Source organism: Chanos chanos, chromosome 5 (assembly GCF_902362185.1).
Source record: "Chanos chanos chromosome 5, fChaCha1.1, whole genome shotgun sequence".
Taxonomy (NCBI): domain Eukaryota; kingdom Metazoa; phylum Chordata; class Actinopteri; order Gonorynchiformes; family Chanidae; genus Chanos; species Chanos chanos.
The window spans coordinates 8951342-8978137 of record NC_044499.1 but is presented as its reverse complement, the minus strand read 5'-3'; the positions used below and the strand labels follow the sequence as shown (position 1 = coordinate 8978137).

General features: G+C 39.5%; 1 protein-coding gene across 2 annotated transcripts; it reads left to right on the top strand.

Annotated features, from left to right (window-relative positions):
• The first annotated feature begins 243 nt into the window (after positions 1-243).
• atp6v1h (ATPase H+ transporting V1 subunit H) lies at positions 244-26695 on the top strand. Of its 2 annotated transcripts, XM_030773962.1 has the most exons (13): positions 244-388; positions 1626-1725; positions 2156-2245; positions 3582-3695; positions 5881-5985; positions 9064-9117; positions 10544-10641; positions 11620-11812; positions 16719-16897; positions 17101-17226; positions 18659-18760; positions 20622-20735; positions 26296-26695. In XM_030773962.1, the coding sequence occupies exons 1-13, from the start codon at positions 285-287 to the stop codon at positions 26357-26359; spliced, it is 1443 nt and encodes a 480-aa protein (XP_030629822.1). In that variant the 5' UTR covers positions 244-284; the 3' UTR covers positions 26360-26695. The 2 variants fall into 2 exon arrangements, with proteins under 2 accessions (XP_030629822.1, XP_030629824.1); XM_030773964.1 differs by lacking the exon at positions 9064-9117.
• The last annotated feature ends 101 nt before the right edge of the window (positions 26696-26796 follow it).

Genomic DNA, 26796 nt, shown 5'->3' with positions numbered 1-26796 from the left:
CCTTAAGCTTATATTTACTGCTATTTCTAATATGTCAGCTTCCTGTTAGTCTTGCAGCGATGTCAGATTTATTTGCCAAACCAAAACGTACGCCATACTAGTTGTGCATAGCTTGTTAACAATCTGTGGATAACTTTGTCCTTGCAAAATTCATGTTCTCATCTTGTTCTTAGTGATTCGTGCATGATTCTCTTTGTTTCTGCACACTGGCAGACAGATTTGTAAAATTTGATTTATCAGCATATAGGTTTCTCGAGCGGAATTTGAACGCAAATAACATCAAGATGGATATACGAGGAGCAGTTGATGCTGCCGTCCCAACGAACATCATCGCCGCCAAGGCAGCCGAGGTTCGCGCGAACAAGGTCAACTGGCAGTCCTACCTCCAGTAAGTGAGCTATAACCTGCCCAAATGGGAATTTTCTCCTCTGTCACATAACACTGGGTCAATCTGTATCATTTATGAAAAGCATGGTATGGAGTATAACGGTACGTGAAGAAGGCCCTGGCTATTTTGTGCCAGAAGTCTTTTGAGGTTGGAGTATGTAGAGAGCATATTTAAACCTGTCGGTTTTTCACGTCACCTGCTTTTGTTCTATGATAGTCCGAAATTTCCACATTGTTAGGGTACATTTCCCCATTTTTCAAAAATTGCACACAAAAATGGGAACTGCTTGTTGAAAACCCCTTCACGATCAAAATGTTTGAGTCAGTGTCTGGTGACCACAGCTCCTCCTCTTACGATGTGTCTCTTAGTCGGTTTACCCTTGCTTAAATGAAATGTTTCTTCACTGACACCCAAAAAAACGTGGGATTACAGAACATTTGTGTTAGTTTGCTATACTGGAAGAGTATAAATTCAGTTACACCAAGCATAGTCTGTTGTTTTATGATATGTGCAATAACAAACTGACATAACCTTTGAGTCAAATCAGTTTGTTTCTCTTCATGCTTATGTGTGATATTTACATATGAAATGCTACAGTGAACAAGGCAAGCACTTCAATTAGGAACTGTCTGTGAAATCAGCATTCAAAACAGAATCTCCATTTTAGAACTGGAAGTACTGCATCCAATTCAGTTCCTCTCTAAAATAAAATACAAAGAATGGGTTGATATGGGGATATTGTGTGTGTGTGTGTGTGAGAGAGAGAGAGAGAGAGAGAGAAGGAGAGAGAGAGAGTATGTCACATCACAGCTGGCTTAGTGGTATTTTGCTCTTTTGCTCCTCTAGTTCAGATGGAAACCTTGCCCAAAGGCTATTTGTTGCATACAGTCGTGGTCATGTGAATATACTTCCTGTTCTTTGTCTATGTCACCACATTAAGAGTTCTAAAATATGATTAATGAGGTGGTTATGCCACGCATTTTGTAGGGTGAATTATTATTAAGGGTTTCAGCATTACCATTAACATCATTTCTGTAAGATCATGGTTACAGAAAGAGCAACCTTTTTCCTTTAGTCTTTTTGTTTCATCCTTCAGTTGCGTTTGCTCTTCAGTTGGGCTGTTGGTTGAACAACTTTTTGCATGTCGGTGGAGAAAAAAAAAAAAAAATATATATATATATATATATATATACATGCTTCTAGTACTGCTACTAATAAGTGAGTGGTATTTTTTTAGGGGTCAGATGATATCAGGGGAAGACTGTGAGTTCATCAAGAAGTTTGAGGTGGCCCATTCTGAGGAGAAGCAGGCCATACTTACCAATGAGGGACATCAGGTATAAACGTCATGATCACCCTGTTGCCTTGTTTTTAGGGAAGGTAGTCAGATGGCCCAGACTGTTCTCTATAGAATCTCCATCATCTTATTCTGTCATTTGCCCATAGTTTATCAAGTCTCCTTTTATGTAATCCTTTTAAGTCTTTGCATTTCTTACATGATTTTTAGCCAAAAGGAGAGTGCACTTATTATGCCCTTTTGCCTTTCTTGGTTTGTTTTGAATGTATCAGTTATTACATTTGAGGGGTTTTTTTAGCATTAAAGTTTATTTTTACATTAGAGTTTTGCTATACTTTTGTAAAAAAAAAAATATATATAAATATATAGATAGATAGATATAGATATAGTTGTCTACAACATAAGCAAGTGAAAAAGTTTTTTCACTTATTGTTTCTGTAGGATCTTATTGTGGTCCATTTTTGTTTTAGTGTGCGAAGACATTTCTGAACCTCATGGCTCATATATCTAAGGAGCAAACTGTTCAATACATCTTGACTCTGATTGATGACACGCTACAGGTAAAACACGCTAACACACCCACAGATGTACACAAGCTTTACAGCAGAAAACCAGCTTATATGTAATTGATTTGTCATCACTCAGTATGGATGCATACAGGGGTTTTGTAATACATGGAACCGTTCTTAAAATATTCACAGCATTTCATGAAGGATGAGTTATGAACTAAAAGTTTAAGCGAACAAAAAACACCAGAGGTTACTATGATGAGGCATGCAGTATGTGGGCCTTATGTACCTTTTTTTTTTTTTTAAATCCTTCAAATCAGCTTTAGCATTTTAGAATTAGAAATGGTGTGAGGCAAACAATTTGTCTGTGACTGATGAAAGCGTTAAGACAGCCCCATATCACATCATTTTGTCAAAATTCACAAAGACTGAATGTACCTTTTGTGTTGAAAGTTCCCTTGAGCAGTGGTGCTGAATGGATGCATAGTGTTCAGATGTCTGTGAACTGTTCTCATGTCTGAATGCCTGTGGTCTAAATGCGATTAATTTCCATTATTTTGGGAGATACCACCTCGGAATACAAAAGGTTTTTTTTTGGTTTTTTTTGGATATGTGAAAATGTCTCATATTCCTGTGGTGACTAAAATCTGTTATTTTCAGAAAAAGTGTTTCCATGCCATTTTTTTCTTTTTTTTTTCTTAATCAGAAAGGGCCGGTCAATTTTAAAGGGAAAATTGTGAATTCTAACTTTCTTATAAGTTAGGTCATGTAGACTTTGAGATAAAAGAAAAAAAAAACCAGGAAGTGGCAATCCAGTTGATCAGAAATAGAAACATTGAATGTGGCAGACTAAATCTTATCTGGCAGCCCAGTGATGCAGTCCCATGCATCTTTCAAGAAATTACAATCCATTACAACCCGCCAAGCATGTCTGTGAAGCTGAAAGTTGTTGATGGCGACTGTATGACCCCGTGTGTTTGGTAGCGTGTAATTATGGTTCAAACTTTTCACCACTTCAGCACTAGACAGTGAAGTGAGATGGTCCTTTGTAACTTGTCCTTTCACAGCTAAATTATGCCTTTTCAAAGACGTCTTGAAATTCATATGCAAAGCTGTTACTGTCTTGAAATTGAACCAGACTCCTCATAGAAGACCTCTCTAGTTTCTCTGCGTGTAAGGCTTTTTATGTACGCCATCTGTCCTCATTGATGAAATTAGCAATTTGTCTCAGTACTTTTTTTTCTCCTTTTTTTTTTCTATTAACAGAGATTTCCTTTATGTTACTGGTCTTTATACTTGGTCTGACACATCTTACATAGTTATCAGGATTTACAGATTATTTTTAGAAAGTCATTCTCACCTGACTTTCTCTTTAATTACCATTCAGGAAAATCACCAGAGGGTGAACATCTTTTTTGATTATGCAAAGAAGACCAAGAACACAGCCTGGTCTTACTTCCTCCCCATGCTGAACCGACAGGACCTCTTCACGGTCCACATGGTGAGTTCCTAGATAAAACAGAGCTCCATTTGTGACCCTAATAAAGTTATGTGCCCCACTGAATGTACTGTTATGTTTGCCTTTAGGTTAAAGTAATTATCTTTGCCTACCTCTAAGTTAATGTTATCAGAAATAGCTCCCTATAATGACATGCTCATTTACTTACACAATTTTGGGCTTAATTGAATCAACTCCCTCTAAATCTGCTGTAGTGACAAATGAATAGTTGCCTTGGTGCTATCTCAGGAAAGCATTGTCTGCTACTTTCTCATCACTTAAAATTATCTGATGAAGAGCTAAACCAATTTCTTTTTCCTTCATTGGCAGTTGCGTAAGCAGTGGTAATTTCTGCCAAAAATTTTGGGTTAATAGGTACCATTACAGGTTCTTTCAATCTGGCTGCCATGTGAAAACCACTTTGAAGGGGTTAAAGATAACACATTACCTTAGAAGATTTGAATTCGGGGACCACGGGTAAAATCTGTCCTTAAATAATAAGGAAAGTAATTATTTCACAGTTGAAGACATTGTTTTTCAGGCTTAAAAGCCTTCAACCTTTGGTGAGTGTGTCAGTCGTAGAGCAGTGCATCTTGAGTTCTCCACAAAGAGTCCCCTGGCTTCTTTTGTAAAAAAGATAATTAATAGCTAAATTATTTCTATGCACCTTCTCAGTCAAGGACAGCTACAGTATACTCTTCAGGAGTGAGTTTTCACAGCGTAATTACCCCGTAGGCAGATGACGGCAGCAGAACTTCAAAACTGACCTAAAAGAAGAGGATGTTGAACTTTTCATGGTCCTCACGTCCTTTCTTAATGAAAGCGTCTACAGTCTTACACATGGAAGTCGTATAAATGTCATGTAGTTTGGAGACGTCAGCGGGGCTTAGAGTATGCAGTCATTGCTTTGTCAGTTTTGTGGAAGGAAGGGAAATGAAAAGAAGCTTTCAAGGACAAATTGTCTCTCGAAGTGCTACTATAAAGGCGTGATCCTGATTGAAGCATTGATGCTATTGGTAATGCTTTTTTGCTTCTATTAACTGCTTAGATAAAGCTTATCAGACACAGTAAAACAGAAGTCCTAAGCATTTCCAAACCCTCATCGACCATATATCTGTTTTTCCCCTCTGTTCCTTTTCAAAATGGGTGCCGATCAATACAGATAATTTGATTTTGTTACCATGGAGTTTTGCAAACATAAACTGCATATATAAGTTAAGATATTGACCAGCATTTGGTGCCAGTAATTGTCTTTAAAGAAGCTATTGGTCTGTACTGGTTTCATCACTCTGTAGTCAAGCCATTTATTTTAGAACTGTAGCATAAATATTTTACATTTTTTGAAGTGTTCTTTGTCACTAAGTTTTTTTTTTTTTTTGGTTAAAATTTATTCTAGGCAAACCCCTGCAATGCCATAATAGTACTATAATGGTGGTTTTTCATAATTTGTTTTGTGAGAGACGCGGTAATTTTACAGGGTGATTTTAACAAGACAAACAGGCTTAAAAATACTACAAACAAAGCGTGTCACAAAATATATTTTAATCTAAAGGACAAATTAGTTGCTGATTAAAGCATCTGTTTTTTATTCACTCATTTTCGTGTAGCAGCTTTATTTTTATTGTTATCACTTTTTTTTATCTGTTTTTACTTTTTTCACATATGGCAAGATTTGCTAATGGACCTCAAAATGAGAGTAATTTACGAATGCAGCACAAACTGTCAGTAGATTCCATATGGTGGAAAATTAGACATCTTCCCTGAATTTGTCTGAAAACATCTGATTGCTTGTATTCTAGAATGTCCAATAGCTGTGTGTATGTCTGAAGCCACTGTTAGATGGACTCGTTCATATGTGATCCATCTGAAGATTGATAAGGTTGTAATGCAAAACAGTGACTTGGTTGTGCAATAACTTCTAAATTGCAAAAATACCATTGAACTAATGTTAAAGCACCTTCAATCTGAATTTGTTCTGCATCATACCGTTTAGAAATGTATGAAAAATGAAAAAAAAAAAGACCCTTAAATCTTGTTGTTATCTTTGTTTTAAACAAACAATTAAGTCCAAATCCAATTATTGATCATCGTTGCTGTTGGATGTTTGGGATTTGTGTGTATGTACAAAATGCTGTGTGCTGTCCAAACGTGTTCATCATCCTCAAAGTTTTGCTTTACATTCTTGAAGGCTGCAAGGATCATTGCCAAGCTGGCTGCCTGGGGTCGTGACCTTATGGAAGGAAGTGACTTGAACTACTACTTCAACTGGATCAAGACCCAGCTTAGCTCTCAGGTAGAAAAGGTTTACACCACTTTTTACCTAATAAACACTTGAGAGAACCATAGGAATCACTCAAGTATGAACACAAAACGTATATGAGATAATCAGCATCCAAAATGGCCAGTCTGTGATTGAACTGTGGTGTTGAAGCTGTAGTGGGTGCACAAAGCACTGCTTAAACTGAAATGCACTGGTGTAAAATTTTCACCAAGGAACAAATGCAGTTGTCTTTGCAGAATAGAGTGTTTATGTTATTTCTGTAAGGATCAGTAGTGTAGTCCTTAAATGAACTGGCTTATCCAGATAGTCTCAGGAAACGTATTTCTGCACAAGTTGCTTTCTTTAAGGATCCAGAGTAACATAATTATATCTGCATTTTCTCAGTGGTTTTCTCAGTAGTGTTATGAGTTTCTCAGTTTTTATATCTTTTCCTGATCAGAATTGCGTTACTCACGTGTGTTCTTGCTTTTGTGACTGCTTTTCTCGTTCAGTTTTACCAGTAGCTCCTATTCAAACCACTCACGTCCCGATGCAAAATTTTCTCATCGGTGTGTGTGAGCACTTCAGTTGGTTCCACTCTTTTCCTCCTGTTTTCATTTTTAGCATGCATTGTTACAAGTCTGTGGCAGAAAATGAAATCAGGAGTCAGTGGTAGAAAAACATGCTGTGTCAATGCATTAGCCATATTACAAAAGTTCACAGTGTGTGATTCAATTTCACAGGTAAGAGCCTTTACCTCTAAGTATGAGAACTGAACCCAGTTTGGCCCTTTCTTGCTCAAATTCTAATTAACAGTACATGTAGTGCGCTGTTCAGTGGTTTGTGATCAAGATAAAAGAAATTGTTTCGTTTACCAAACTAATTGTTCGAAATGATACAACATATGCTGTTCAACAAACTGTACTCCTTATTTTAATCACTTTAAAATTTCCCGTTGCATTTCTTGTAAAGCTGAGATGTAGGTCCAAAATTATAGGTCTCATTGTGGTTTCAAGGAAATATGCCTTTGTAGTTCCCTTTGAAGCCATTTGCTGAGGAAATTTATCAGTTGGATGTTTCTTTGCAATTGGTTGCATGGCAACCAGGCAGCATTGACATCTCTTGTGTCTATTCACCTAACTCATTTTCAACCACTACGTGCCAGTCAAGCGTTCAGTTTACGTTTTCCATTTGCTGTCTCCAGGAACTAGTTAGGTTACATCTCCATGGACTTGCGAGTAAATAAGCCGTCATTAACGCAAGCGAAGAAGAGCAGATTTTGTTTAGGATTTGTTCACATCAGAAAAGACAGCAAAGAAAGTTTTTTCGCTCATTACATTCAGTTCTTAACGGTTAATACTGAAATAAAGGCTTAGATGGCGAGCCGATATCCTCAGTGAAAAACCTTTGGTCAACTTGCTCTTAAGTCCTCAGTCCTTCGAGATTTCTTGGCTTTACATAAGCTTTGGTGGAAATACTTCAATGATACTGCGCAAAATAAAGGATGTCCATGTGAACATGCCCTGTACTTTGCCAAAGCAATCTCAAAGACCATACATTAAAGTTTGTTGTTTTCTTGACTACATGGTACCTTCACCTGTAAGCGCTGTCAGTCTGACAGCCTTTGTAATGTGCCTTAAAAACGCTGTAGCGAGGTGCATTGATTGGTTGGAAGCGTAATCGTACAAGTACACTCTGTCGGCCGAGCTGCTTTTAATGGCGCTCTCAGGACCTTTCGATGATAACCCCCTAGAGACTGGCAGGAATGACTGACACCGTTCTACAGTGGCAAGCAGTGATGCAGACGTATATTGACCAGCTCAACGCTCACAGATCTTTGTCCTGAAGATGCCCTCTTTACATTTGGCTGTTTAACATCTAAATGACCGCGATGTGTGTATATATGTGTGGACAGTTCTCATCTTTGTAGGCCTTAAGTGCAGTATTGCTTATTGATTATGGATTTTGAAATGCAAAATCAGTTGATCAGTGATCATTCTCTATGTTGAGGATTCAACCGTTTTTTACAAAATATAACATTTTTAAAAAAATCTGTAGATGCTCAACAGAAGGTTGTGGTTCTGCTTCTGAAGTCATTGAAGAACATAAGCACATTGCTTAGTTTCAGTAGTCTGAAATGTGGTAGCAGTTAAATATTTGGTGGTTAGTTTGGGGAGTGTAGGGCAGCTCATGAAATTGGTGTCAAGGAGATGTGATTTCTTGCAAGTGAGTCATCGTGTTAAACTGTGTCCTTTTTTGACCCCTACTACATGTTTTCATTACAAGACTTAGCCTTTTGCTCATATTTTTTCCCTCAATTTGGAGATATAGCTAATGACCTAGAATTCCATGTGAAGTTGTTTGAAGGAAACTTGAATGTTTTTTTTTTAAATATGAATCGTGATTTCCGGAGGTGATGCACAGAGTAGAGAGGGTAGTGATTCATGCCGCACAATGCAGCATGGTTAATTTTTGTTGTTGTTGTTGTTGTTGTTGTGAGAAGGCAAAGACTATGCTGTATTTTTCACGCACCTGTAAATCATATCATGTTTTCGAAGTGAAAGGAGAGAGAGAGAAGAGGCTTTTGTTGTTTACAGGGTGATAATTGGCTGATAATATCTCTGTGTTAGAGATGTCCTGTCGTTGTCAGTCAGCGTATTAAGCAGTCTGTTCACGTCACCAGCTTCAGATGTCATGCGGCACTTCCCAAGGACGTGTGAGGAGAACATTTACCGCAGACGTTTAAAGTTCCGCACTGCTCAAATTCTGTGACAGCCTTGCACTGTTACTGTTTCATTCTGCCGGCCATGGCGCACAGCAGAAAAACAGAAACTGTGAAATCATCACGTTGTGTAATTGCCAAACCTGGCACAAACAAATTTTGTATCTGTGGATCCCAACTGTAAATTAAATCCAGCTGAGCAGCTTCATGGTATTTATTTGTTTTTTTTCTTTTCCTGCTCTTTTTTCTTTGTTTTTTTAAATTTTGCTCTGTCATGGTGCATGGTTTTCCGACATTCTTCATGAAATGAAACGACTTTTTGCTGCAAACATTTTTGATAATAGCCACAGTAGACTATTTTTTTTATTTTCTTTTTATCTTTTTGTTAGAAACTACATGGTACAGGTCCAGAAACAGGAACAGGGACCATCTCTCCCAGTGAAGTGAGTACCTGCAATGATGCCACAAAATGGTGGATGAGCTGCCGCGTGACTCTGTGAGATGCAGCATTAATGGCTACCTATCTACCGCATATCTCTGTCATTCATTTTCTCCCCTTCTCCAGTCTTTCTCTTTGCAAAGTATTACTCCAGCTCTACTTTTACAAAATTTCTCGCATATTAACTGGTTTCTATTCATCTTCACTCTTCACCCTAGTAGTGCTCTTACTGTGAATTTGGCTACACTTAGTGGTATGTGGAGACACAACCTTTTTTTTTTTTTCTTTTCTTTTTTGACGTGTTGATTAAGTGCCGCACAGAAAAAAAAGGAAATAAAGTGACACGTCTTTAGATTAAAAGAACGTGGAAAGATTATGCTAATGCTCAGCACTCTAAATCTCCCTTTTTATTTCTCTAGTCAGGATTTTAACATTACCGCACTGGAAAATGCTTTTTTTTTTAATTTAATTCAGCATGTGGTATAGTGGTATGCAGCCTCACAGCACAATTTAAAAAAAAGTGTAGAGTGCTGATTAATGGGGCTGGGTAGAGAAATAAAGTGGCAACAATGTGGGAATTTCTTGTGTAGATACAGTATGATCTATAGGTATGCACATACTCAGGTATAAGACTGTGTATGGATTTGTTGCCATTCTTGTATGACACCTATGCCCGGTGAAGAAAAAAAAACCATAAAAATAAGATTAGAAATAAAAGATAGAAAGGATAGAAATAGAATAAGACACGAATAAGAAAATGTTTGAAACAGAAAAGAAACCATCTCCCTCTACTTTGCAGCTCTCTGCAGTCTTGTTATCTGTTCTTATTTCTGGACCTTTTCTTTTATGCGTATTTTTCTTATTTTCCCTGCTAGTGTGCAAAGTCCACTCTTTTAGAATTAAATTACTCTCTTCTCTTCTCTTCTCTTCTCTTCTCTTCTCTTCTCTTCTCTTCTCTTCTCTTCTCTTCTCTTCTCTTCTCTTCTCTTCTCTTCTCTTCTCTTCTCCTCTCTCAGTCACTTTTCTGCTAACCTTTCTTTGATTGGCACATTTTTTGTCCAGGTTTCAGGGGCCTCTGCTTTCTCTCTGCTGCACTGTGGATTGCCTCTCTAATGGAGCATGTTTGTTGAAAGTTTTCATGATACAGGTCATTGCATGTCCACAAGTGAATGCTTAAGGATTGTTTTAACTGTAATCTCACCATCCTGGTCTCTCTCTGCTAGCTCCTATGGAAGATGGGTTTGCATTCCCTCGATCATACAGTTTTTCCATGTCTGATTGTACTGTATGTTCATGTGTGTGTGTGTGTGTGTGTGCGCGCGTGCATGTGCTTGCCTCTGTGTGCGTTTGTGTGTGTGTGTGTGTGTGTGTGTGTGTGTGTGTGTGTGTGCGTGTGTGTGTGTGTGTATGCTTTTTTGGATCTCCCACAGAGCTCACAGTATGTGCAGTGTGTTGCTGGCTGTCTGCAGTTGATGCTGAGAGTCAACGAATACCGATTTGCCTGGGTAGAAGCCGACGGTGTGAACTGGTAAGAGAATATTCCAGACCTTTTGGCTCTTATTTATCACTTAATCTAACAACTGAGATTAATGATCGTTGAAATCCTTTGAATCCCTCGAACTCATTTGGTCTGGAGTCGGGGTGTAATGGTACACAGTAGTCACGGTTCGGTTCACGCCACGGTTCAGTGCGCGTTCGGTACAACGGGGAAAAAAGCAACAAAACCCCCCCAAATGCATGAGGCTAGATTTCTTTCACTTATTTTTTAACAGAAATTAGTACAAGTTACAGTTTGTTCCACCTATAGTGTCATATAGTCCCCCTTGAGGTGGTTTGTACAGCCTGTAGTGCATTAAAGGTACCATAGAATGGAAATCACTCTTTTCCTTCACTGAGATGAATGTGCTATGGAAACTTTGTTAAAGTATGAAAACATGTTCTACTCCTACCGCTGTATGATCTATGTGAAGCCTTTCAACAACCTGTTCTGAATTCCATGTGTTTGTGATGTCACGACTGCACATGGTCACATACAGCAGCGTGTAGTCAATTTTCGGCTATTGACTGCCAGCATTGCCATCTATGATTCACAAAGAAATGTGATTTACTTCTTATTACACTGTACAAGCAAACAAGGACATAAGGTCCTTGAAAACTTATGTTGTAATTTGTTTGCACCACAATCAGATCCCAAATCTTAGAGAGAAGAGCACAAACCAACTGTGAGGGAGTGAGATGAGAGACTCGTGCTTGTGAAATTTGGTTCCGCATTACGTTCATCAGTCGTGGCACACAGGCCACCGCGTATTCTCCGAAAGACTGCATGCACCAATCCGTAACATCCGTACCGTTTGGGGGCGAATACATGTGCCGTTACACCCCTACTTAAGAGTGAACTTCACGGTATGCGTGAACTGAAGTTTTGAACGTTGCTGCGTCAAGATGGTGCGAGATGAATTCTGTGAGTTTCTGTCATTCTAACCTGCGTTTAACCTTGTGTTTTCAGCATCACGGCGGTGCTCAGTAATAAATGCGGCTTCCAGCTGCAGTATCAGATGATCTTCTGCGTGTGGCTCCTGGCCTTCAGTCCACAGCTCTGTGAGCAGCTGAGACGCTACAATGTGGTGCCTGCTCTCTCTGACATCCTGCAGGAGTCTGTCAAAGAGAAGGTCACTCGCATTATCCTGGCTGCTTTCAGGGTACGTAAGATGAGCTCTGTCTCCTATGGCAGATACAATCTCCCCTTACCCAGGTATCACGGCATTTTGGTGATAGAGATGTGGAATCGTAAACTGCTGTGCTAAATCCTCCTTTGTACGGGAATTTTTTTTTTTTTTTAAATAACGGTACCAGCTCTTATAAACAGATTAACTTGAGTCAGGTCAATACTGGTAAATTCAGAAGTAAAACCGTATAAATGTAATGTTTTGAAACTCGTCCTTTTTTTTTTTTTTTAAAGTGTTTTGCCCTGTCCAATTGTCTGTGCTCTTGTAAGTCTCTCTCTCTGTTGGTAGTGGTCTTGATCAGAGTGAGTCGAGCTCACTTTGCCCTCTCCACATGCGAGGTCAGTTGCTGCGTTTCTCCACACTACATGTGCTTGTAGGAACGTGCTTTCTGCCTGAGTCTACCCCAAGACTATAGGTGTGGATGTGTCTAAGCATTCTTCATCACCATTTAGTAACAAGAGGGGAAATGCACATTGCCAGGCTTGCAGCTGCCCAAGGAAATGTGACCAATTGATTTCCCTTTGATTGCAGGCCATGGTGTGAAACAGCTGGGAGCTGACTCCCAGATGTACTAAGCAACTCTGCACTGCAAGCCAGTCCCTTAACTATATGTTCCGCTCTGTGGCTTGAAATCCTTTGTATTGTCTGTTTTGACGCGCATCTTACAAAGTTCTCTTCATTTCCACGATTAAGGAACCTAAAAAAAACAGGGCTCTTCACTTCACTCTTCACTCATCAGATATCAGAATTTCCACACTGTCCAGAAGATTTGAGATAAGTCTTGTAAGTTGTCAAACAAAGGTACAGGAACTTGGCTTTAGAGATGTGTACTTAAATTGGTCACATGTCTACGTGAACTTGCACACACACACCTTCTCCTTCATTGATTACAGACAAGATTTCCTTTGGCTTCTTCAACAGACTCATTAGAATGTACTTTACTGTAGATGTTTGCCCCAAAAATGTTTTATTTTTTGTATATTTTGCAGAGGAACACAGAGAACCCACTTTTTTTTAATCATTACCACAGTCTGCACTTTGATCAACACTTTTTCAAATTTCAGGAAATGGCTGGTGCTACAAACTATGTCTTCATAGCTTCAACTGGTTGTGGTCTCCTGTGAAATTTAGTTGCGACCTAATGACAGTGCTGATTTGACCAGAAAGCATGCCTCAAGAAAACAGGCTACATTTTTATGATAATGTTCCCTTGTTTGGAATTCATGCTTATATTAACCTGAAGATGAGTTGGATTTGATGGATAACCTTTGCCCTGAGAGCTGTGTGGTTGCATCTGCACCAGTGTTTGGTGATGAATTTGTCGCTCATGTCCCCGACAGTATTGAATTAGAAAGCAGCGGTGTATTCATCTCACTTGCCAAAGTCCTTATTAACTCGTGCTGCTCAGGAATTGTCTCTTTTTTTCTCCGACACATAATTAGACGCGTTTCCTTTTGTCGGCGTCGCTAAAAGTGCGGTGTAATGATCTGTTCCTATGTGGGCATATCTGAAAACATCACCGCAATTACGTTATTCACCATTTAGCAGCTGGTACATTTCAGAGTGCAAAATCTGTGTCTCTGGAACAGACAGGTCAGTGCTCAATGTTAATGAGATTAATTGGTTAATCAGGAGTTTTGGGGGTGTCATTCTTTTACCTTTCCTTATACTTATATGTTTTGTAATATTGTTTATCAGCCTGGGTTATTTTGGGGTCGACGTTAAACATCTTCTGTTGACCGCATTCTCGCTATCTAGTTGTGTAAACACGGACCAGCACAAAGGCATCAGTTAGAAAAGTATTGGTATGTAGTTTATTAGCTCTGAAAATGTAGACAGTAAATTCTGAGGATATGAGAATTTTCAGTGTCCCTTGTCAGGTTACCTTACCGCAGTCCACACTTTTACAGCACATTCAGCCGGCAATGTCTTCTCCAGTTTAATATGCCAACTCTGTACAGTGACTCTCATAAAATAAATTGCTTGTGCAACTCAAAGGGACAGCATTCACTCTATTAAAATTTGGCCACTCGTGGCTAATGTGAAGTCCTTTGTCCTTTCGAACGATTTCTTTTTTTTTTTCTTTTTTCTTCCCCCCCCCGCACAAAGTCCTTGGCGTCCCTCACGCAGCTGACAGCATCACAAGGTGCCGACACGAAATGAATGGCTGTCTCTTAATTTGTCAGTTCTGTAAGATTCTTTATTGTGCTGTAATTCTGTGTTTTATCTGACTGAGAGCCGCCGCGGAGCAGTAACGTACCCTCTATTTGCTATTAGCATGTGACACTTTGACTGTGTTAATCTCAGTCCTGTAATGTTGCTGTTATAGGATTACGTCTATCAAATACGGAAAAGTTTGCATTATTTCAGAGCGTTCTCCTTTTTTTTTTTTTAAAAAAATGTGATTCTCTAAATCAGTCTTTAAAAGAATAGAAACTAAGGAGGGAGAGGGGGTTCAAGCCTTACCTAAATTGTAAGCAGCCTTGTTGTAGCTACATACAGTACAGAGCTAAGTGGATGTAGTTTCTTTTCATTTAGAGTAAATTATTTTGAGACTCCATACACTATGTATGTCTCTACACAATGTACGTTTTGTGTTTTTTTTTTTCTTTAAATCCACTTCCTCTCTCAGTTTTCTGTAGCATTCAACTTCATTAAATATGTACTCTATTCATTTCCTCTTATCTTTCAGGACATTGAGGCAGGCGTTGTCATGGTGACTGAGAAAATGTTTTCCCCATTGTATATTGTGACTTGTGGTCGTAAGTGTCTATGATAACCTGCCAGGACTGTTGGTAGATCATTTCTTTTCTGGGTATTGTGTATCGGACCCTCTTTGTCGGAATAACGTGGCTGACTTTTTTTTTTTTTTTGGATGTCTCAACAGAACTACTGTCTGTTTTGACCATTGTTGGTGTATTCCATCAGTCTTTGTTGCAAAGAATGACCGTTCAAACCGTAACAGGATGTGGGTACTTCAGAGGGTAAAATGAAACTGATGTAGTCATGCACATAATTATTGATATCCTTTGGAGTTTTTAAGAGTCTTAGTGCTTTGAGTTCCGGCAATGCTTGTACATTTTCTGGTTTCGGCCATGTGACGCTTTTGAATGTGACAGAAAATCAAAGCTAAGAGTGACTTATTCTTTGCTCAGATCTGAGTCATTTGAGCCTTTTTGTGCCGGAGAGAGCAAGAATACATTGCCATTTGTGCAAGGAGGGGAAAAAATAGGGGGCTTTCTTAAAAAGCTCTCTGATGCTATTTGAATTGTGTTCGTAGCTAGTGCACTTTAGTTTGATCATCCTTAACAGTAGAGATTTATTTTTCAAAAATGTCAGACTATTGCACAGCAGTGCAGGTTTTAATTGGCTTCACTCAACGTCTAAACAAAATGTCACTGGATCACACGGATAAATTGACACCGAAAGGGCATTTATGTTATCTTTTAGAAATAATTGATGCATAAAACTGAGAGCCTGTATCAATTTTTACACTAAACCAACAAATAATAATTCTCTCATTCATTTTTAATAACCTTTAGATTCTAACCTCTTGTGGATGTCTATCATTAAACAAATGGGCCACGTTCAGTTACTTCTTCCTGACATTAGCAAATGAAACCATTTGTATTGTTCTCCCCATGGTGATTAAACAATTAAGCTGGAAATTATGCAGAATAGTGTATCCTGTTGTGTAAGTAGACACATCAGACCAGTCACTAAAATGCTTACTGTACTTCTCACGTGCGCATTCTATGGGTGCTGTAATTTTTAAGAAATATCTACTGTTTTGTCTGTAGTGAAAGTAGTTAAGTGCCACATAAAAAGTAAATGCTGAAGCGTTAGACTCCTTTTGTGGTTTTCAGTTGATTCAAACATGCATTCATATTAATGTGGCTGGTATATAAATACTTACAGACAGTGCAGGCAGAAGTAGTCAGGAGCTTTCAGGCTTTTTGAGACAGTATATGTAATTCACGCAAACAAGACATCCTCATATGAGTTCCAGCCGGATAAATCTCTGGAGGATTTCTACTTGACGTGAATAACCTTGATTGAATCCAGGCCTAAGTCTAAAATGAATACCATGGAAACACTGCTCCAGACTGAAAATCTGATAAGAGGAATTATCACCATGGTTTCGCAGGTATCTGGGTTCTATATTGAGAGATGGCCTTGGTCTCTCTTGTGAGTTGTGTGCGTGGAATTGAAGTTGTTTTCATTTACCTTGCCTTTTCTGCATGTTTAACGAACTGTAGGTGTACAATTTAAAGCACAAGAAAAGCCACAGACTTTTGTTTGAATACAGTCGTGTTTCTCTTTCACAGACCTTAATCACAGTAATTACTTTCTTAGAGGTTTAGAACACTTAACTGAATGTCTCAAGGTGCCTGACGCTTATGTGAAATAGAAATCACCACTGGGCTGTAACAGTAGGATAAGCACCACGTCGCTTTCCGCTCAAAAAGCGGCCAAAGCTTGAGGCACCAAAACCGTGTTTTAAGATCATTCAGCCGTATGCAATACCACCCAGCCGGCTCTTACGGTCCATGGCTCACCCCACCAAAAACAAACCACCACGCTGTCCAGTCAAGATAACGGTGTGTGTTCCTGTATTTCCCTCTCTCTGTGTTTTTGTTTTGCTAGTTGTTCTTGCTTTGCCATCCTGTGTACCTTGGGTATGTTCTGAAGATATCTCGTGTGGAACTTTGAGACTGTGTAATTATACCAGCCGTATTTTATCTGAACAGCATAGCGGTGATGCTCTCGCATCCTGTGATTCTTTAAATCAGAGCTACCGGCAGATGAATAGCTAGTTGATTATGCTCTGTGATGTCTTAACTTTTGTTTTTTTTTGTTTTTTTTTCTTTATTTATAGAATCTCCTGGAGAAGTCTGCAGAGAGGGAGACCCGTCAGGAGTATGCCTTGGCTATGATCCAGTGCAAGGTTCTTAAACAGCTTGAGAATCTCGACCAGCAGAAATATGATGACGAGGACATAACGGAGGACATTAAGTTCCTCCTGGAGAGACTGGGTGAAAGCGTTCAAGATCTTAGGTACTGAATATAACATGTGAAAATCCAACCGAACCATTTGTTACTTTTGGCATAACTCGCATAATAATATTCCAAGATTTGTGTTTTTCCATGGTTTTTGAGAACTTTGGTATTCTTTATGCTTTCTTCTCAGTTTGAAATCTTTTTTTTTTTTTTTTTTTTTTTAACTATTCTACTCATTTTCCCCTTCATGAATTGTGCAGCTCATTTGATGAGTACAGCTCAGAGCTGAAGTCAGGCCGTCTGGAATGGAGTCCCGTGCACAAGTCGGAGAAATTCTGGAGGGAGAATGCGGTTCGCTTGAACGAGAAGAACTATGAACTACTGAAGTAAGAGCTGGACGTTTTCTACAACCTTAATTTAATACCATGGCATTATCAACATGGCACTGACATATTACTCTAAAAGACAGATTTTTTAGTTATCACACACGTATAATCACACAATAGAAAATGTCCATGATTTGATTTCATATTTTGTTTCTCAGGTGACACGGAGACCGTTAAGACCATTTTTATTAGGTGTTTATAATTTTATAGCAGGTGTCTGATTAGAACTTGGAGGTTATGGAGTGTGGTAGGGCTCACAAAATAACAAATTATAATTAGAGAGTGAGTTAAACTACGTGACTACGTGTCTTTTGGACGGTCTTGATGGACACTCTCTGCGTCTTTGTGTGACACATCCCGTTTGTCCTCCGAATGTGTGCAGTTTTATTTCGCCGTGATGAAGGTGAACGCAAATGCAGGCTTGGAAATGAGCCCCCCCCCTTTTTTTTTTTTCTTTCTTTCTTTCTTTCTTTCTTTTTCATTTTCATCATTTGTCTCTTAGTATTTTAATCATGCATCAGTTTGGCCCTTTTGACATTCAGTTTAAGTCCTAATCTAGTCATCTCATTTCTCTCGTCACCTCATTCTCCACAATCAACACTGTCTTCATTTCAACTGGAATTTATATTTTGTTTTTACCCCCCCTCCCCCCCTCTCCTATTGTCATTGTGTAGGTGATTTGTTGAGTGCTTGATCCCTGAATGACTGTCTCTTCATCTCACACCCATCGTTCTATTTTAGCGACATTGGTCGCTAATTTCAAGTTCTCTTGTGATTGCAGACACGTTTCATTCCCTGTCTGTTATTCGCGCGTATAGTTAGCGCAGACGCCAGCTCCGAAAGAAACGGTTCAAATACTCAGGGAGTTCTAGAACTACACTTTAACGATTCCTTATTTGGTCTTTCCTGTCGGTCAGGGTGGTATTTCAAACACAAAGCAAACAAATGCTTTAAATATCACCAAGACAAAGATTCCAATAATATATTCAGCTATCAGTGTTGCTTTGAGAATCATTAATTGTATCAGAGATTGCTAGCTCTGCTCACTATTAGAGTAACGGTCCTGTATTTCTCAGTACTGTTTTTAGTGGGACTTGTTTTCGCTTTGTTTTGTTTTGTGTTTTTAATGAAGATGAGTGGTACTTCTCCTCACGGGCAGATACCAATATAGCAGCAGGATATGCCTCGTGTGTGTTGTGTAGTTCATGCTGATAAGCTTTCCAGGGAACCTCTCAGTAGACCAGTCCAGCCATTTATCTTGGCTTTATCGCTTTTGCTACTGTTTTATTATATTTTTCCGCTTCCATCTAAAGTACACATTACGTTCTACAGCAGTGACCGAGTAATGTGTGTGTGTGTGGGGTTTTTTTTTTTCTGAGTGCATGTGTAATGATGATGATGATGATGATGATGATGTTTTTGCTCTTAACAGAATTCTGACCAGGTTGCTGGAGGTGTCTGATGATCCTCAGGTCATTGCGGTGGCAGCACATGATGTTGGAGAGTATGTGAGACATTACCCACGCGGTAAACGGTGAGAGAAGCCCGTCTTATCTCTAAGTCTTATCTCTCTCTCTCTCTCTCTTTCTCTCATCCTCTTTCAGTCTGTCCTTTCTCTCTCTCTCTCTCTCTCTCTCTGTCTGTCTCTTTCTCTCTCTCTTTCTCACTCATCCTCTATCACTCTCTCCTTTTTCATTCTATCTCTGTCTCTGTCACGCTCTTGTCCCCCCCCCCCCCCCTCCCCCATTCTTTATCTTCTCTTTCTTCTCTCTCTCACATCCTCTCTTTGAGCTCTTCAGTGTGGCCTTCTGCTCTCTCTCACTCTCTCTTACATCTCTGTATGTCGATTCCTGACCAGTGCATTATCCTCTCAATCTCAAAATGCTGATCTCATTGTCTCTGTGAATCAGTTAGGAAAAGAGCCATGAGTGTGTCCTTACTTCCCCTCCCATGTGTCGGCCTGGATGCTGATAACTTCATTCTTGCATCTTCAGAAGTGGAAGAAAAGACGGTTTCGAATCTGTCACACGGTCCCCGTCGGCATATTAATACTCCCAAAGGCTCTCCATTAACATAATCTTCTGTTTTATTTAACGATGCAGAACACACGCTATCGCTTTGGAGAATTTGATACAGACGCGTCTGTACACTATCCGTCGCCATTCCGTCTTCGCTCTATCTTCTGACTGCAGCCTCTCCCTCCCTCACTCACTCACTCCTCGGGGAAATAAAAAGAAAAGAAAAAGTTTAAAAAGGAAAGTGTAGTTATCTCTCTTTCTTTCTCCTGTTTCCAAGGGTATGAGAAGAGGGCCTCGCTCTCTCTCTCTCTCTCTCTCTCTAATCCCTAGACTCAGTCTGCGAGGTCCTCAGGGTCACCAGCCGTAACACACACTCTCATTCTGCCTTCTCAAACATCCTCATCATTGTAATAAGCTGACTCCTCTCCATGGGGGCTCGTTGGTGTGAATCACTGTCGGTCTCAGCCCTGTAATTGGCCCACTCCAGAGCAATTTAGCCTCAGCAGATCTCTTGTAGATGAGAAGTTCTTCGAGAGAATTGCCTCAATTTCATTAGGGTCTCGCACAAATTTTTTCCTGCCATCTCGTGTATCTCTCAGAGCTCCTGTTGGTGTCTGCTGATTTGTTTGAAAGGGTGAAAAAGTCAAACATTCCTCATAATAAGTTCTAACTCTTATTCTAAAAGGTAATGTAAAGGTTTGCCACCTCTGCTCAGTGACAGTAACAGTTAAACATTACTGATGGCCCTTTCACTCTTCTAATGTTACCGCGTCTTTATATGCATAGGGTTAGGCCTTGGGATTTGTGTTCAATTCCTTATTGGCTCAGCAAATGAAGCAGATTGATAAGTGTGTTTAATGTATTTTATATCTGAAGAATCAAACCTTGTTCAAGGGAAATTCGTACTTTGTTTTAGTATGTGAGAAATAATGTTGATGATTATCTCTGCGTTATCGTTCTCTGTGTTAACATTCCCCCTGAAAGATACCACATGGCCCGGTATAATTAAAACTGCGCCAAGATCTGGTTCACCTCACCAGTTCACCATCCTTGGCATAGGTGTTGACAGGGAAATGTGAAGGTCTCTTATATCCAGCAGTTTTTCTCTGCCTGAGAAAGAGCTCTGTTGCTGAAAGGCCTCTTCAATTTATTGATTAGCAATGCAGCTGTTGCACTCTATTATTCCCAGATATCAGCTCAAAGACACCAAGTGGACCAGAGCACTCGCATATCATGACGCACTGGAAGTACATATTCATATCTCACACTGTGTTTTTTCTCTCTCTTGCTCTCCCTCTCTCTCTCTCTCCATCTCCCTCTCTCTCTCCATCTCCCTTTTCCCTCTTGAATCTGTTCTGTATGTCTTTCTTCCCGTAGAGTGATTGAGCAGCTGGGGGGGAAGCAGCTGGTGATGAACCACATGCATCACGAGGACCAGCTTGTTCGCTATAACGCCTTGTTGGCCGTGCAGAAACTCATGGTTCATAACTGGTAGGTTCCACTCAGACGAGCATCAAACGTTTCAGTTTTAGAACGCTGTGAAATCTCTGGACAGTTAAACATATGTAATAGCTGATGTTTTTGACGCTGAATTCACGTCAACCTGGAAGCATTTCATACGCAAAGGTGGCAGTCACGTGACGCGTTGCTGTCAGCTGACAGATCACGAACGGAAAAAAACAAAAAAAAATCTATTTCTGGAGGCCCGTGCAGCGCGGCTGTTAAGGCGGTGTCAGTCAGCGTCAGTCAGCACAAAAGCGTGTCCTGTCTCTGGGAATCGGAGATAGGCCACACTTTCCGTCTCTGGTCGGTCATCCAGGGGAAACGTACTCGCCCGTGTTCTGTTGTTCCGCAGGGTGGGTGTGTCAGCCGGGGTCGCTCTCCTTTCTCGCTGTTCGTCAGTTCTACCTGACGCTCAGGCGCCCCCGTAATTGTTTTTATGCAAATAGAACTCCCCTTCTCCTAATGCATTACATCGCTCAAGGGTGTTACACAGCTTATACTGAGGGTGGGGAGAGAAGGGGGGGGGGGGTTAGTTTTAACACGTCTTGAAATCAGTTTGTAGCACTCTCAGTCATCCTAACAGAGAGAGCTGTTCTGTAATGGGGAAGCCATGGGGAGAAAATGGCTGGGTTTTTAGACAGACGACATCCACCATTTGGACATCACTTACCGTAACATTGCAGCGAGAGGCCTTGTTAAAACAAACTTTGAGGCACAGGAGCTCAGTAAAGTTGATGTAATATATTATTTTCCACTTTACCAACCAAGGATGGAGATATACATCAGTCAAACCTGTTTTGACAGTCAGTTTAGGAAAAAGAACATTTGCTTCTCAAATTCGATAATTAATTTCTGTTTTTATCTTATAATTATTTCCTGTCGCTCTTTTTATCTTATGCATGTGTATGTGCATAAGATAAACAATCTAAAACGTAGCGCTTGTCTATTTTTCATTGTGTCTTTGACAATGCTAAACTGTCTTTACAGGCAAAGTGCTTCTTTGTTGCCATTTAATTGCACAAGAGTTTTTCTTGGTATCAAAGTCTCAAATAACATCCATAGAAAAAGAGTGATGCTTTAGTGAAGCATCTTAAAAGTCTTTGGTGGGTTTTTTTTTTTTTTTTTTTTATGCATGCGTTGATCTCTCTTCAAAAAGCCAAAGAGGACGTCACAGAGAAATGCGTTCAAATCGTTTCGACGTTCAAAGATTTGACGAGACTCTTATCTCACAAGCTGTAAAGGCTGAAAAATGTAAAATTAGAATGTGACGCATAGTGTGTCCCCAGGCTTAGACTGCTGAAAAGCCACCTGAAAGACAACATGTCCTTATCTGAATGAGTGGGTCAGACTCAGAGGCTGTAGAGCTATGCAAATGCTTCTGAAGACATAGATATGTCATTTTCATGACTACTGCTCTTCTGAAGACATAGATACATCATTATCTTGACTACTGCTCTTCTGAAGACATAGATACATCATTGTCATGACTACTGCTCTTCTGAAGACATAAATTCGTCATTGTCATGACAACTGCTCTTCTGAAGACATAGATACATCATTATCTTGACTACTGCTCCTCTGAAGACATAGATGCATCATTATCTTGACTACTGCTGTTCTGAAGACAAAGATACATCATTATCATGACTACTGCTCTTCTGAAGACATAGATACATCATTATCATGACTACTGCTCTTCTGAAGACATAAATTCGTCATTGTCATGACTACTGCTCTTCTGAAGACAAAGATACATCATTATCATGACTACTGCTCCTCTGAAGACATAGATACATCATTATCATGACTACTGCTCTTCTGAAGACAAAGATACATCATTATCTTGACTACTGCTCCTCTGAAGACAAAGATACATCATTGTCATGACTACTGCTCTTCTGAAGACATAGATACATCATTATCTTGACTACTGCTCTTCTGAAGACATAGATACATCATTATTGTGACTACTGCTCCTCTGAAGACATAGATACATCATTATCTGGACTACTGCTCTTCTGAAGACAAAGATACATCATTGTCATGACTACTGCTCTTCTGAAGACATAGATACATCATTGTCATGACAACTGCTCCCTGAAACACCATGTCTCACCGATCTCTAACGTGACTGTGTTAGATGTTTTCTCCCCTTTCCTTTTTCTTCTTTAAGGAAGATTCAGTCTGAGGAATCACATTAGCTATTAATCTGGGAAAATTCTAATGATTGTATTGTTAAGTCAGAAGGCTGGAGAAACAAATCCCTCAAGTAATTTATTGATTTCATTACCTCTTGCATTGGTAAAGCAAAATGAAAAGATGTTTATGGAAAACTCTGGTAATGAGTAGGGGCTCCGAGCTAGATAATGAATATTAAAAAAAATCATCTCAACAAGCCACTTTATCTCAGTGAAGGACAAGCCCATCAGCACATTCTGAATGACTGCAATTATTAGTTATTAACTAAATTGCTGATCTGTCTGTAATTTAGCAGATTAATTGCACGTATTGTAGTGGCAGTCAGTGGGCCCTGCTGGGAGGCACTACTGAGGAGTGCAGAAAGCAAAAAGAAACAAGCGATTGTAAGTTTTGACTGTGTTTGTGGGAGAGAGCTGATCATTGACTTTCACCTCTAGTCTTTCAAAAAGCCTTTTTTTTTTTTCTTTTTTAAATCGGGATGCAAAAAGGAAAAGACTTCTATTAAGAAATCCGGTTTGACTGCACAGGCATCGAACCGAGGGCGCGCTTCAAGAGCTGTGGTTGAAAGAAAGGTGAAGGTTGCCTCATATTTTTCATTGGGAACCCATTAGTTGAGATTACTGCTTAGTTAATCATGGGAGTTTGAAGTTATGCCTTTCTGTGTTTGGCCAGCTAGTTTTCAAGGATATTTATGTGAAGGTGGCTATTCACTGCCCACTCTCTGCATTGTAACTTACTTCTTCATTCAGAAACGCTGACAGAGTGAGCCTGCCTCTGTTTCCCTTTTATAATCTATTCTCGTGCTGAAATGGGTTTTTTTTTTTTTTTTTTTTGTGCACGGACTAGCAGACCACTGCTATTTGACATGGCAGGCGCGATTTCTGTTTCTCAGTGCATTTTACAGCGAACGGGAATGCAAGAAAGAAAGCTTTTAATGAATGAAAATTGGCAAGTGAACTTCGATCTATGTTGAATTGCACCCTCCTGCAGCAAACCCGTGGTAATTTTCCATCTTAGACCGTGATCCTGGTCTGAAACCTAAAAGCAGTGTCTCTCTAGAACGCAAACTCTCTTCACAAGTGGATCTGGTGTCATAATAAAATATGGCTATCATGTACCCCGTTCCCACTCCAGAGAGAATGCCCGTTGTCATGACAACCGTGTGTGGCGAAGCTGTTGGCACAGATGTAAAGTTGTGTAAGTCCACCGTCTGGGTTTCCCCATGGTATCTGTTGTTGTGTGACTCTGCATTCAGGTGTAGGCTTTTTGGCCTACAGTGTTGAATTACAATGCCCAGTGCCTTCACTGTGCTGCGCCTTCATTCAAAACATGTGTTGTCTTTAAGGGAGGGAGTTGGCAGATTTGTTTCAAACACAGTTGCAGGCTCGGTGTAAAATCTCTAATCAGACCCCCTTCTCGTTTTAGGGGTTCCATTTACATTTCGGATTTAAATCTCTCACACAGCCTCCCTGAGCTTGCCTGGGCCCAGTGAGGAGTGAGATAATATTTATAAGATAATAGTTAAAACAATATTTTCACCCTCTCACGCATAGATGTTTGTCTGCTTAATGCAGAAAAACCATTTGGGTATGTTGTGAGGACAGTTTCATGAATAAGAGAGTAGGGGCTTTTAACTGATATTAAATTTAAATGATGAGTTTGTTATTGATAACCGCGTTATATTGATAAGTGCAGTCTTATTACCGCTTCAGTGTTGCTAAGGAATAGAGCGATCGACAGATGGTTTGAGTTAAACACTATAGTCTTGATATAATGTGAAATGGTTTGGCTTAAAGCCATATGTCATATCAGTGAGACTGGCAGGGGTTCTTTGGACCCTGACTTATTAGAAAACGTCATTTGGAAAAACACACTTTGCTTCAAGCCCTTTTTCCTATGGGACGGACAGAGCGTGGCTTAAGCGTGGTCCAAGATTTTCTGAAATTTGTCTTTATTTTTCCCCAAACCAAACCTACGAACACAACACATTAACACTTTGTGAATAAAAAAGAAAGTTGCATAATTGTCTCCTCTGTTAAGGGCACTGGTCTGTGAAATATCTTTTTTCTTTTTTTTTAATGTGATATCAAATTTGGTAAATGTTGTGGTTTGAAATGATCCAAAACCTTTTTCTTTGAGGACAGTTCACTGAGCGTCACGCAAAAAGAAAACCCTTATATGAGCTAATGTTGCGCTCAACTGGCCTGTCCTCATAAAACAGGTTTGAGATTGTCGTGTTTCGCCCTGTAGGTGTAATCCATTCGCAGCTACACCGCGTTCACGCTTTTTTTTTTTTTTTTTTTCTTTTTTCACTCCGCATTCACACGAATGACGTTATCGGCTCTCTCCTCTCAGGAACGTCCAAGTATTTATGTAATGAGCGGCAGGTGTTTAATGAGTTTAATGAGCGGCAGGTGTGTACCTGTTTAATAGTGAAGAGAGGATTGATTGTGTTTCGCTAATGAAAAGCAAGCATTTGCCAAAGGACGGAAAACCGCGGTTTGGGTGGCAAGCCAAGTCTAAAGTCACAGAGCGTGAAGAGTTTTCCTCTTCGGTTTTGTTTATGCATCCGTTTTTACAGATGACCAAGTGAATAAAGAAATGATCCGGTGCATGACGTAGATTCATTTATAGATTTAATTTATCACGAGCAAGTTAATCACCATTTGCCATCATTGATCATTGTCATTCACAATTAAAAATTTGGTCAAATTTAGCCCAGATGTCCTAATTAAAGGGTTTTTTTTTCCCCATCTGTTGATCTGTATTTTATTTTGTAGGTATCCTGTAGTATGATTATAAGGAAAAAAAAGAAGGAACAATCTTTTGTTTTCTTTAATTGCCTTTTGGGTTCGAAGGTCCACACCTACCAGAGTAGCTTGTCATGTTCCATTTTTTTTTTAAGAGCAGTAGTTTAACCTTGCCCCGAAAGCAGGGGTATAGAGTCTTGTTTTTATCTAAAGACCCACTTGACAGTTTTTTTTAAAATGAAACTTCATTTAGCAGTGTGTCTTGTTCCACTGTTTTACAAGATAGTGGTTCGTGTTACTGACTAGCTACCTGCACTCTAAGAAAACAAGTTATGGGAGGCTGCAAGCTGTCATGTGTGTTTAATAAAAAAAACCAGGTGTGTTTTGCACGTTATATTTCTTGCAGAAGTTAATGCACAATGTCAGACAACCATAACTGAAACAGATTATGATTATTTTTTTTGTCCATGGAGCGACGGAATACACAGCCATTTGAAAGATTTTCCCCATATAACACATTCCTTGCTTGGAGATACTGATGTGTTTGTTACACCGCTGAATACTTAGGTACAATGATTCTCTTCTCTTTTTTTTTTCAGGGAGTACTTGGGAAAACAGCTTCAGTCCACAGAGCAGGCTCCAGCTGTGGCCGCACGAAGCTGAGCTTTTTGTGTGTGTGTGTATGTGTGTATGTATGTGTGTGTGTGTGTGTGTGCGTGCGTGCGTGTGTACCTGTGTGATTTGGTGTGTTTACTGCATTGTGAATGTCTGTCAGTGTCATGCTTTGGATTTATGAGTCCCACAAAGATCATATTGGTGTTATGGATGAATATACTGTATCGATATCCTTATAATCCTCCCCCACAATCAGTCATAAGAAACCCCCTCCAAGAACTTAATTTCATTCTGTAGAACAGTGTGTCCTCTTGATTAGATTGGTGTTCAAAGGTTTAAGTAGATCTCAAAACTAATGATGTTAAATGTTATTTATGTATTACGTGTGGAACACTGAGTATGCATTCCAAGAAACAATAAAGAGTCTAATGTAAATGCTGATTGAGTATCTTCATTTTTATTGGTTTTGAAATCTGCAGACGTCA

Excerpts from the sequence above, each read along its gene's own strand:
- atp6v1h (XM_030773962.1), top strand. The coding sequence starts at position 285 with ATGGATATACGAGGAGCAGTTGATGCTGCCGTCCCAACGAACATCATC. Across the intron at positions 16,898-17,100 it reads GAAAGCGTTCAAGATCTTAG|CTCATTTGATGAGTACAGCT; the intron begins GTACTGAATATA and ends TGAATTGTGCAG. Across the intron at positions 18,761-20,621 it reads CATTACCCACGCGGTAAACG|AGTGATTGAGCAGCTGGGGG; the intron begins GTGAGAGAAGCC and ends TTCTTCCCGTAG.